Genomic DNA, 13,609 nt, shown 5'->3' with positions numbered 1-13,609 from the left:
TTTTTAAATAGTGGGGTTACATTTGCCACCCTCCAATCTGCAGGAACTGTTCCATAATCTATGGAAGATGATAACCAATGCATCTATTATTTTCATGGCTAATGGGACAAGTAAAGAAACAAAAGATGAGTGAAACAAAAAGCACTGAAGAAGAACGAGATAAAAGAGACAAATGGAAATCTCGTTGGAGACATGAGCAGAACTTCTTCAAGGTGGGCATTTCTCAAAGAGAAATGGCAGTGAATTAAACACAAATGCAAAAGCAAAATACTGTGGATTCTGGAAATTTGAAATAAAAACAGAAAATGCTGGAAATACTCAGCAGGTCAGGCAGCATCTGTGGAGAGAGAAACAGAGTTAATGGGGCCGAAATTCAGGGTCTCAGAGACCCGTTAATGCCCGTTTGCGGCGGCCAATCCTAAAAATCGAATGGCCGCCGCTTTAGGGTCAACTGGCCAACCTGACCTAAATTCAGGTCGGGCATTTTTCGCCTGGACCCCATCCAGCCCGAGTTGTTGCACCGCCAGTTTTATTCAATAAAAATACTTATCTATCGATATTCAGCCGAACTCGTCGAACCCCGACAGGTTTTTCCGCCAGTGCACTATCTCTGCACTGAGTGTGGCTCGGCAGTGCGGCAGCCCTTAAAGGGGAGGGGCCCACTGCTGCGGTTGCAGTGGAATAAATGTTGCTTGCTGATTGGCCGGCAAAATACTGCCCCCGGGTTCGGCCAGGCCGCCAACGGGCAGCCTGGCCAACCCCTCTTGGATGCCAGGCATCTGGTCTGGCCAAAACCCTCCCTGGTGGCCCAGTGGCCAAAGATTAAAAAATGATAGAATCTCTCCACTTTAACGGAGGGGAGAGAGCATGGTGACGCACACGCGCTGTGTTGTCACCACGACTCCACTACTGATTGACAGTGGCGGAGGCCCCGACCAACCCATTTTCAGCCAGTCAGCCTGGCTTTGAGTCTAAGGCTTGCCCCCATTTTGATCCATTTCCTGTAGGACTTGGAAAAAATGTCAAAGTCCAGAAAATGGCTCTACTTACCGTATCAAGTAAGTCCACTCCAAAAATCATTCTGGTGCACCTGAATTTCGACCCCAATGTTTCAGGACAGTGTCCATGGCCCAACCATCTTCAGCTGTTTGGGAGGGAATTCTCAGGTTTTGACCCAGCAACGATGAAGGAATGGCAAAATGTTTCCAAGTCAGGATGGTGTGTAACTTGGAGGGGAACTTGCAGGTGATGATGTTCCCATGCGCCTGCTGCCCTTGCCCCTCTAGGTGGTAGAGGTTGTGGGTTTGGGAGGTGCTGCTGAAGAAGCCTTGGCGAGTTGCTAAAGTACATTTAAGTCATCCTCAACTCCGAGGGACTGCCTAAGAAGAGATGGTACATACTGTAGCTGGTGGTAGAGGTAGGGAATGTTTAAGGTGGTGGGTGGGGTGCCAATCAAGCTTTGTCCTGGATGGTATCGAGTTTCTTGATTGTTGTTGCAGCTGCATTCATCGAGGCAAGTGGAGAGTATACCATCACACTCCTGACTTGTACCTTGTAGATGGCGGAAAGGCTTTGAAGAGTCAGAAGGTGAGACACTCTAAACAGAATACTCTGACCTGCTCTTGTAGCCACAGCACTTATGTGGCTGGTCCAGTTAAGTTTCTGGTCAATGGTGACCCCCAGGATGTTGATGGTGGGGGATTCGGCGATGGTAATGTCGTTGATTGTCAAGGGTCGATGGTTAGACTCTTGCTTGTTGGAGATAGACATTGCCTGGCACTTGTGTGGCACAAATGTTACTTGCCACTTTTCAGCCCAATCCTGAATGTTGTCCAGGTCTTGCTGCATTCGGGCATGGACTGCTTCATTATCTGAGGAGTTGTGAATGTTTCTGAACATTGTGCTGACCTTATGATGGAGGGAATGTCATTGATGGAGCAGCTGAAGATGGTTGGGCTGAGGACACTGCCCTGAGGAACTCCTGCAGCAATGTCCTGGGGTTGTGATGATTGACCTCCAACAACCACAATCATCTTCCTTTGTGCTAGGTATCAGAACATAAGAAATAGGAACAGGAGTAGGCCATACGGCCCCTCGAGCCATTCAATAAGATCATGGCTGATCTGATCATGGACTCGGCTCCACTTCCCTGCCTGCTCCCCGTAACTCCTTAACCCCTTATCGTTTAAGAAACTGTCTATTTCAGTCTTAAATTTATTCAATGTCCCAGCTTCCACAGCTCTCTGAGGCAGCGAATTCCATAGATTTACAACCCTCAGAGAAGAAATTTCTCCTCATCTCTGCTTTAAATGGGCGACCCCTTATTCTAAGATTATGCCCTCTAGCTCTAGTCTCCGCCATGTGGAAACATCCACTCTGCATCCACCTTGTCAAGCCCCCTCATAATCTTAAACGTTTCGATAAGATCACCTCTCATTCTTCTGAATTCCAATGAGTAGAGGCCCAACCTTCTCAACCGTTCCTCATAAGTCAACCTCCTCATCCCCAGAATCAACCTAGTGAACCTTCTCTGAACTGCCTCCAAAACAAGTATATCCTTTCGTAAATATGGAAACCAAAACTGCATGCAGTATTCCAGGTGTGGCCTCACCAATACCCTGTATAGCTGTAGCAAGACTTCCCTGCTTGTATACGCCATCCCCTTTGCAATAAAGGCCAAGATTCCATTGGCCTTCCTGATCACTTGCTGTATCTGCATACTATCGTTTTGTGTTTCATGCACAAGTACACCCAGGTCCCGCTGTACTGCAGCACTTTGAAATCTTTCTCCATTTAAATAATAACTTGCTCTTTGATTTTTTTTCTGCCAAAGGTCATGACCTCACACTTTCCAACATTATACTCCATCTGCCAAATTTTTGCCCACTCACTTAGCCTGCCTATGTCCTTTTGCAGATTTTTTGTGTCCTCCTCACACATTGCCTTTCCTCCCATCTTTGTATCATCCGCAAACTTGGCTACGTTACACTCAGTCCCTTCATCCCAGTTGTTAATATAGATTGTAAATAGTTGGGGTCCCAGCATTGATCCCTACGGCACCCCACTAGTTACTGGTTGCCAACTAGAGAATGAACCATTTATCCCAACTCTGTTTTCTGTTTAGTTCGCCAATCCTCTATCCATGCTAATATATTACCCCCAACATAAGAACATAAGAATTACGAACAGGAGTAGGCCATCTAGCCCCTCGAGCCTGCTCCGCCATTCAACAAGATCATGGCTGATCTGGCCGTGGACTCAGCTCCACTTACCCGCCTGCTCCCTATAACCCTTAATTCCCTTATTGGTTAAAAATCTATCTATCTGTGATTTGAATACATTCAATGAGCTAGCCTCAACTGCTTCCTTGGGCAGAGAATTCCACAGATTCACGACCCTCTGGGAGAAGAAATTCCTTCTCAACTCGGTTTTAAATTGGCTCCCCCGTATTTTGAGGCCGTGGCCCCTAGTTCTAGTCTCCATGACCAGTGGAAACAACCTCACTGCCTCTATTTTGTCGATCCCTTTCATTATTTTAAATGTTTCTATAAGATCCCCCCTCATCCTTCTGAACTCCAGCGAGTAAAGACCCAGTCTACTCAATCTATCATAAGGTAACCTCCTCATCTCCGGAATCAGCCTAGTGAATCGTCTCTGTACCCCCTCCAAAACTAGTATATCCTTCCTTAAGTAAGCTGACCAAAACTGCACACAGTATTCCAGGTGCGGCCTCACCAATACCCTGTACAGTTGCAGCAGGACCTCCCTGCTTTTGTACTCCATCTCTCTCGCAATGAAGGCCAACATTCCATTCGCCTTCCTGATTACCTGCTGCACCTGCAAACTAACTTTTTGGGATTCCCCAGGTCCCTCTGCACCGTAGCATGTTGTAATTTCTCCCCATTCAAATAATAATCCCTTTTACTGTTTTTTTTTTCCAAGGTGGATGACCTCACATTTTCCGACATTGTATTCCATCTGCCAAACCTTAGCCCATTCGCTTAACCTATCTAAATCTCTTTGCAGCCTCTCTGTGTCCTCTACACAACCCGCTTTCCCACTAATCTTTGTGTCATCTGCAAATTTTGTTACACTTTGTCCCCTCTTCCAGGTCATCTATGTATATTGTAAACAGTTGTGGTCCCAGCACCGATCCCTGTGGCACACCACTAACCACCGATTTCCAACCCGAAAAGGACCCATTTATCCCGACTCTCTGCTTTCTGTTAGCCAGCCAATTCTCGATCCATATGAATACATTTCCTCTGACTCCGCGTACCTCTATCTTTTGCAGTAACCTTTTGTGTGGCACCTTATCTGTCATGTATCTTGCACCATTATATATAACTGTATCCTAACATGCTATACATGACTGTAATAAGATATGACCTGTAACCACCAGCATACCTTACCACCAGGGGTGCACTTGCAAGAGACAGGTATATAAGGACAGGTCTCGGGCAAGTGCAGCATTCCAGAGCTGTGAAATAAAGGTGCAGGTCCAGAGTGACCTTGACTTCACTACATGCCTCGTGTGAATCTGTACTGAGGGGACAGGACTTTACATTATCGAATGCCTTTTGGAAATCTAAATGCACCACATCCATCGGTACACCTCTATCCACCATGATTGTTATATCCTCAAAGAATTCCAGTAAAACCCCATGAACTTTTATCTTGTGCAGTAACGTTTTATGTGGCACCTTGTCAAATGCCTTCTGGAAGTCCAAATACACCACATCCACTGGTTCCCCTTTATCCACCCTGTTTGTTACATCCTCAAAGAATTCCAGCAAATTTGTCAAACATGACTTCCCCTTCATAAATTCATGCTGACTTTGTCTGACCGAATTTTGCTTTTCCAAATGTCCTGCTACTGCTTTAATAATGGACTCCCAACATTTTCCCAACCATAGATGTTAAGCTAACTGGTCTGTCATTTCCTGCTTTTTGTCTGCCTCCTTTTTTAAATAGGGGCGTTACATTTGCAGTTTTCCAATCTGCTTGGACCTCCCCAGAATCCAGGGAATTTTGGTAAATTACAACCAATGCATCCACAATCCCTGCTGCTACATCTCTTAAGACCCTAGGATGCAAGCCATCAGGTCCAGGGGATTTATCTGCCTTTAGTCCCATTATCTTACTGAGTATCACCTTCTTAGTGATTGTGATTGTGTTAAGTTCCTTCCCCCGCACCCCGTCCCTCCCCCATAGCCCCTTGACTATCCACTGTTGGGATATTGTTAGTGTCCTCTACTGTAAAGACTGACACAAAATATTTGTTCAGAGTTTCTGCCATCTCCATGTTCCCCATTACTAATTCCCGGTCTCGTCCTCTTAAGGGACCAACATTTACTTTAGCCACTCTTTTCTTTTTTATATACCGAAAGAAACTCTTGCTATCTGTTTTTATATTTTGTGCTAGTTTGCTTTCAAAGTCTATCTTCCCTTTCTTAATCATTTTTTTCGTCATTCTTTGCTGGCTTTTGAAAGCTTTGCAGTCTTTTGTCCTCCCATTAGTTTTGGCCACTTTGTATGCCCTTGTTTTTAATTGGATACCATCCTTTATTTATTTAGTTAGCCATAGATGGCTCTCTTTTCTCTTACACCCTTTCCTCCTCACTGGAATATATTTTTCTTGAGAGTTATCAAATATCTCCTTATATGTACACTACTGTTCATCAACCATCCTACACTTTAATCTATTTTCCCAGTCCACTTTAGCCAACTCTGCCCTCATACCTTCATAGTCTCCTTTATTTAAGCTTAGTACACTGGTTAGAGATCCAACTTTCTCACCCTCCATCTGAATTTGAAATTCAATCATGCTATGATCACTCACTCCAAGGGGATCCTTTACTAGGAGATTGTTTATTAATCCTGTCTCATTACACAGGACCAGATCTAAGAAAGCCTGTCCCTTGGTTGGTTCCATTACACACTGCTCAATGAACCCATCCCTTCTGCACTCTATGAACTCCTCCTCAAGGCTACCCAGACCAATTTGATTTGTCCAATCAATATGGAGGTTAAAATCACCCATGATTATTGCTGTTCCCTTTTTACAAGCCCCCACTATTTCCTGGTTTATGCTCCGACCAACAGAGTTGCTACTGTTAGGCGGCCTATAGACTACGCCCACCAGTGACTTTTTCCACTTATTATTCCTTATCTCCACCCAAATTGTTTCAACATCCTGATCATTTGAGCCAATATTGTTTCTCATTATTGCAGTGATTCCATCCTTTATCAGTAGAGCTTACCCCACCTCCTTTTCCTTTCTGTCTGTCCTTCCGGATTGTCAAATACCCGTGAATATTTAATTCCCAGTCCTGGTCACCTTGCAACCACATCTCTCTAATGGCTATCAGATCATACCCATTTGTCTCAATTTGTGCTGTCAACTCATCTATTTTCTTACAAATGCTACGTGCATTTAGACAAAGTGCCTTTAAAATTGGGTTTTTTTGCCCTTTTTTCCTGCTTGTTTCCTCTCCTTCAAACTCACTTTCTTTATTTTTGCATTCTAATTCCAGCTTTACTCCCCTTCCAACTGAATCTATTTTCAGGTTCCCATCCCCCTGCCAAGCTAGTTTAAACCTCCCCAACAGCACTAGCAAACCTCCCCGCGAGGATATTAGTCCCAGCTCTGTTGAGGTACAACCCGTCCGGCTTGTACAGGTTCCACCTCCCCCAGAAGCAGTCCTAATGCCTCAGGAAACTAAAGCCCTCCCGCCTGCACCATCTCTCCAGCCACGTATTCATCTGCTCTATCCTCCTATTTCTGTACTCCCTAGCTCGTGGCACTGGGAGTAATCCGGAGATTACTACCTTTTGAGGTCCTGTTTATCAATCTCTCTCCTAGCTCCCTAAACTCTGCCTGCAGGACCTCATCCCTCTTCCTACCTATGTCATTGGTACCGATGTGGATCACGATCTCTGGCTGTTCACCCTCCCCCCAGAATGCCCTGCAGCCGCTCAGTGACATCCTTAACCCTGGCACCAGGGAGGCAACATACCATCCTGGAGTCACTATTGCGGGTGCAGAAACGCCTGTCTGCTCCCCTGACTATTGAGTCCCCTACCACTATAGCTCTTCCATTCTTCTTCCTACCCCTCCCCCACCCCCCCCCGTGCAGCTGAGCCACCCATGGTGCCATGACTCCAGCCAGTAGAGAGTTTCCCCCCCTGATTCCCATTGACTTCAGTTTTACTAGGGCTCCTTGATGCCACACTTGGTCAAATGCTGCCTTGATGTCAAGGGCAGTCACTCTCACTTCACACCTGGAATTCAGCTCTTTTGTCCATATTTGGATCATGGCTAAAATGAGGTCTGGAGCCGAGTGGTCCTTGCAGAACCCAAACTGAGCATCAGGTTATTGTTGACGATACTTTCCATCACTTTGCTGATGATTGAGAGTAAACTGATGGGGCGGTAATTGACTTCATGGGGTCCAGAGTCAATGTTGAGAACTTCCCAGGGCCACTCCCTCCCAACTGTATGCCATTGTGCCGCCACTCCTAGTGGGTCTGTTCTGCCGCTGGGACAGGACGTACCCAGGGAATGGTGATGGAGTAGTCTGGGACATTGGTTGAAAGGTATGATTCTGTGAGTATGACTGTGTCAGGCTGTTGCTTGACTAGTCTGTGGGACAGCTCTCCCAATTTTGGCACAAGCCCCCAGATGTTGGTGAGGAGGACTTTGCAGGGTCGACTGGGACGTTGTAGTGTCCGTAGCTGGTGCTGAGGTTGATGCCGGGTTGTACGTCCGGTTTTATTCTTATTATTGGGGATGACACAGCTGGCCCTACATCCTTCTTTCTGGAGAGCCTCCTGGCCCCCTAGGATAGAGGACCTCACTTCCACTGTTCACCCCCTGCACAAAGCTCGAGTGCTGCATCCGAGACCCTTTTCCTAACCGGTTGAGCTGTTTGAGTTAGTGCTGAAGCACGTTTACCATTTTTCATCAGCAGAAGTCAGCTCACCTTTAACAGGCGCTTAAAGCTAGCCTCGCTCAAACTTTGGCTCCCTGCTGAGCGCACAGCCTGTTCACAGCGCTTTCAGCATTAGGCTTTGCGTTGCAATCATTATAACTAGCAGGCAGCATGAAGTTGACGTGCTGCCCGGGTCTGTTTTTCAGCGGTAAGGAATTTCACCCCTCGGTAACCTCCCATCTTCCACTCTCCGTAAACAAGGGAAATCATGTTTGACAAATTTGCTGGAGTTCTTTGAGGATGTAACCAGCATGGTGGATAAGGGGGAACCAGTGGATGTGGTGTATTTGGATTTCCAGAAGGCATTCGATAAGGTGCCACATAAAAGGTTACTGCACAAGATGAAAGTTCACAGGGTTGGGAGTAATATATTAGCAGAGATTAGCTAACTAACAGAAAATAGAGAGCCGGGATAAATGGGTCATTTTCCGATTGGCAAACAGTAACTAGTCGGGTGCCGCAGGGATCGGTGCTGGGTCCTCAACTATTTACAATCTATATTAATGACTTGGATGAAAGGACAGAGTGTAATGTAGCCAAGTTTGCTGATGATGCAAAGATGGGTGGGAAAGCAAATTGTGAGGAGGACACAAAAAATCTGCAAAAGGATATAGACAGGCTAAGTGAGTGGGCAAACTTTGGCAGATGGAGTATAATGTGGGAAAATGTGAGGTTATCCACTTTGGCAGAAATAATAGAAAAGCAAGTTATTATTTAAATGAAGAAAAATTGCTAAGTGCTGCAGTACAGAGGGACCTGGGGGTCCTTGCACATGAAACACAAAAAGTTAGTATGCAGGTACAGCAAGTAATCAGGAAGGCAAATGGAATGTAGACCTTTATTGCAAGGGGAATAGAGTATAAAAGCAAAGAAGTCCTGCTACAACTGTACAGGGTATTGGTGAGGTCACACCTGGAATACTGCGTACAGTTTTGGCCTCCGTATTGAAGGAAGGATGTACTTGCATTGGAGGCTGTTCAGAGTAGGTTCACTGGGTTGATTCCGGAGATGAAGGGGTTGACTTATGAAGATAGGTTAAGTAGGTATACACATTTAAGTTCAGAAGAATGAGAGGTGATCTTATCGAAACATATAAGATAATGAGTGGGCTCGACAAGGTAGATGCAGAGAGGATATTTCCACTCATTGGGGAAGCCAAAACTAGGGGTCATGGTCTCAGAATAAGGGGCCGCCCGTTTAAAACTGAGATGAGGAGGAAATTCTTCTCTCAGAGGGTTGTAAATCTATTGAATTCTTTGCCCCAGAGAGCCGTGGAGGCTGGGTCATTGAATATATTTAAGGCGGAAATAGACAGACTTTTGAGCGATAAGGGAGTAAAGGGTTATGGGAAGCGGGCAGGGAAGTGGAGCCGAGTCCATGATCAGATCAGCCATGATCTTATTGAGTGGCGGAGCAGGCTCGAGGGGCCAAATGGCCTACTCCTGCTCCTTTTTCTTATGTTCATCCGAAACTCTGCTGCTAATGTCCCGTTCATCCATCACCCCTGTGCTCACTGACCTACATTTGTTTGCAGTCCGTTAATTTTCATCCTGTTTTCAAATCCCTGCATAGCCTCGCCCCTCTCTATCTCCGTAACGTTCTCCAGTCCTACAACCTTCCGAGATCTCTGGCCTCTTCCAATTCTGGTCTCTTGTGCTTCCCCGATTTTCTTCACGCCACCATTGCTTTAAACAACAACTTGTGTATATATATATAAGTGCGACGTCCAATATCCGGAGTTCTGGAATCCGAAATGTTCCGGAATCCGGACACCAGGCCAAACCGTGCCGGGGTCATCCGGAAAATGTTCCGAAATCCGGAGTACCCCGTCTCGGTCACACTACCTTCCCCGGCCTGACCTCCGGCGGCCTGACCGACGCACCCCCCCCCAGTGTTCCTGACCACCTCCTCCTTCCCCCCCCGACCTCCGGCAGCCCGATTGTCCCCCAACCTCCAGGGTTCAACCAACCCACACCCCCTACCCTACCTACCTCCCTCGGTCCAGACAAAGATGTTACGAAATCCAGAAATAGGATTCCCGAGGTTTCCGGATTTTGGACTTCACACCTGTATATATATCACCGTTAAAGGCGCTTCACAGAAACGTTATCAAACATAATTTGACACCTAGCCACATTAGGACAGGTGACCAAAAATTTGGTCAAAGTGGTATGTTTTAAGGAGTGTCTTAAAGGAGGAGGGAGGTGTGGAGTGGTGGAAAGTTTTCGGGAGGGAATTCAGCATTGCACAAAATGGAAGTTTACTGTCGGAATTTAGAATTTAAAAAAATGATTTGAAGTAGCTTATTTTTTTGCCATCCATCTGTGTTTTTGTAGACCAGGAAAGAAATATTTCAGTCTTCACTGTGACAGCAATCACCTCCGTTCCCGCCCCCCAAAATATTATTGGAACTCTTCAGGTTACAGTATGAAGTAAATTCTCAGCCTCCTGTCAGCACACTGCTGCTATACAGTCTGCTTTCTTGACAAAGTTGACTTTAGTTTGCTCTTTAACTTCGGGTTTGATTAGAAATCCACAAGGCGGCCATTGTGACATCAGCCCTGAAAAGCTTGACACGTTCACTTCACTCAGTGTGATCCTTCATGGAGTGTTGAGTTCATTTTTCAAACTTACCTTTCCATTCTTTACTTCAACTTCAACCTTCCCTTCAAGGAACGGTGTACAGCCCATGCCAGGCAATTTCCTATAGTGAGGGGTTGGCAAATTAGCGAGCGCGTTTCCTCTCCACTCCACCCAGACCACCCGTTGGCAGATCCAGTGGTCACCTTAAACCAGCATTAGCAGACATCTATTAGTAGATTGGATCCCTGCTGATTGTGGAGCGAGTCTTTACTCGTTGGAGTTCAGAAGGATGAGGGGTGATCTTATAGAAACATTTAAAATCATGAAAGGGATAGACAAGATAGAGGCAGAGAGGTTGTTTCCACTGGTCAGGGAGACTAGAACTAGGGGGCACAGCCTCAAAATACGGGGGAGCCAATTTAAAACCGAGTTGAGAAGGAATTTCTTCTCCCAGAGGGTTGTGAATCTGTGGAATTCTCTGCCCAAGGAAGCAGTTGAGGCTAGCTCATTGAATGTATTCAAGTCACAGATAGATAGATGTTTAACCAATAAGGAAATTAAGGGTTATGGGGAACGGGCGGGTAAGTGGAGCTGGGTCCACGGCCAGATCAGCCGTGATCTTGTTGAATGGCGGCGCAGGCACGAGGGGCTAGATGGCCTACTCCTGTTCCTAATTCTTATGTTCTTACGTTTTTATGTTCTTCTGTAGGAGGAGAAAGGAAAGAAAAATACATCTTAATCAGGGGGATCTAAACAACTTCATCTTGAAATATTACCTCAGCGACAATTTACTAACACTGTAACGTGAAACAAATCTAAATGTTTTTTTCATATTTAGTCTAAACATGGGCTCGTCATTAATCTCGATGAGTAATCACTGTACTTTGGGCTCGACTTCAATCACTCCTTTTCTGTTGTACTTGTTTCTAAAACTTTTCCTGTTTCAATTTGAATTACTTGGATAACTTTTTTAAAAAAAAGGAATTTTCATTTTTTTTCTTTTAAAACATTCTCTTAGAACATTAATATCCCATATTTGAATATCAAATAATTACAGAAGTTCTGAAAACACTCAGCAAGTCAAGCAGTATCTGTGGAGAGAGTAAGGTAGGTTTAACACTTCAGATCTGTGGGTCAACTACAATATTCCCTTTAAGCTCCGCGGTCGTGCGGCGCTCTGCAGGACCCATGCAGCCCATTAAAGGGGCCGCATGGGCCAAAAGATAATTGGAGGGAACATTGATTATAGACCTGAAATGTTAAGCCTACTTTCCTCTCTCCACAGATGCTGTTCTTACTTGCCACTTACAGATTTCTCTTTCAGGAAAGTAGCCATTTTAAAAACCCTCATTCCTTAACCTGATGAATATAATGGAGGCCGGGAGAGGGAAGTTTCTCTTGTAGGGATTTCTCTTTCTACTATTACTGCTGTTTGATGCTACATTTGGGTGACTTGGTCTAAAGTAAAATAACTAGTGCTTTCTTTGAATGAAGGGAGGTGTTTTAATTCTACTTTGATTTTAAGGTTTGAGAGCCTTTTATTTTTTAATTTGCATTGGTTTTATACAGTTGAAAACTATTTACACTCTACCCTCTTGAGATAACTTTGGTAACTTAATTCATTGTATTTGTTTCAAAAAATTAACTTGGCTGCAGATTTTCCAGCTGAATGGGAAAGGCATTGAAACAGGAAGGATTTTGAAATGCTTTCATCAGCTGGAGATTTGTTATTAATATCAACTGTGCAATACTTTTGTGGGTCAACCTTGAATCTGTTTTTAATCCATCATAGGTTTGCTAGAACTGGCTTGGCTTGGCTTTTTGATTCTGTGACCTTACAACCCTACTAATAAATATTTTCTTTGCTGTAGGCTCCTCTTCCACCAGGACAGTCGACTTCAGTCAGAGGAGCTTGAACAGTCTTGACAGCTTGGATTTGCGGGCTGAAAGGACGAGAGCAATCTGTCAGCCTGAAGCCTCCACAGGTTCTGAGCTACTGAGCAAGATTAGGGCAACCGGCCACCCAGAGTCCTATTTGGCCGTAAATCAGCAAGAGTGGCTTGCACTGCGAGCGGACAGCAATAGACGCCGGAAAGTTCTCCGCTTGCCTTGTATGAACAAAACCCAAGAACAATGAGCAGTCAGCGCTTTCTTATAAGTTGGAAAAGTTGATCCATAGACATGCATTATAGCGAAGCACTTTAATGTATTTTAATTTTTTATTTTTCAGTTAAATGTATTACTGATTTGAAGGTCTTGAGCAACCTGGCCTTGAAACAGGGTTATGTTTCCTGTATGGTCAATAATTGGCCCAAATTCTAGGGATCGTATCGAGTTGTATTGTTGGTCTGAAACAATAACACTTCAAAAGCTGATGACCAGCCTTTTTTTTAAAAAAAAAAGCTCCTTTGGTGAATGACCAAACTATAGTTGTTCATTTTTCTACCGTGTGTGTAAGTGCTGAATTTAAGATATCTTGTGTTTGAGGGAATTCAGTGTGCAATTTTGAAAGTTGGTATTTTTTTTGACTCGGAAGTGTGCTACATAATTTATCATATTTTTAAATACAAAGACACTGAACTCTAGTGGAACATTTTTACCAAAGATATAATCTTTGGGTGATTTACACTGCCTCCAAAAAGCGTTTTTAATGTTGCAATTTAGACGATACCTGGTATGATTGATTTCTTTGGGTCAGGCAAAAGAAACTACAAACAATACCGAATGAGTGCCTGCCTTTAATTATCTTCCCTATCGAGAATTTTGTATTCAAATCATATATAAAAAAATATAATATGTTTCTTTTGCGTAAGTCCTAAATTATTTTGACGTTACCTAACCACACCACACCTTTTCAATTTTTATCCCCTTTCCTGAAGGCACTGACTAATGATGAATACAGTTTCAGTGACAGCAGCTGAGTTCCTATAACCTTATCCAACACCCATTCTTCGTGTATAAGTCCAGCATATACAACTATGGGGGTGGGTGTGGAGTATAGTTGAGTCCTGTCCTCATCAGATTTCCACATG

At 44.5% G+C, this 13,609-nt stretch overlaps 1 protein-coding gene across 6 annotated transcripts in view; it reads left to right on the top strand.

Annotated features, from left to right (window-relative positions):
- The window catches only part of ccdc142 (coiled-coil domain containing 142), a 192,698-nt gene extending 179,328 nt beyond the window's left edge, over window positions 1-13,370 (top strand). For all 6 annotated transcript variants that reach the window (XM_070866893.1, XM_070866897.1, XM_070866896.1 and 3 more), the window contains one exon: window positions 12,449-13,370. In XM_070866893.1, coding sequence (XP_070722994.1) covers window positions 12,449-12,714 — 266 coding nt within the window. In that variant the 3' untranslated portion in view covers window positions 12,715-13,370. The remainder of the gene's footprint in view (window positions 1-12,448) is intronic.
- The last annotated feature ends 239 nt before the right edge of the window (window positions 13,371-13,609 follow it).

Source organism: Pristiophorus japonicus, chromosome 2 (genome assembly GCF_044704955.1).
Source record: "Pristiophorus japonicus isolate sPriJap1 chromosome 2, sPriJap1.hap1, whole genome shotgun sequence".
NCBI classification, from domain to species: Eukaryota; Metazoa; Chordata; class Chondrichthyes; family Pristiophoridae; genus Pristiophorus; species Pristiophorus japonicus.
This window is presented reverse-complemented; position numbering and strand designations above follow the sequence as displayed.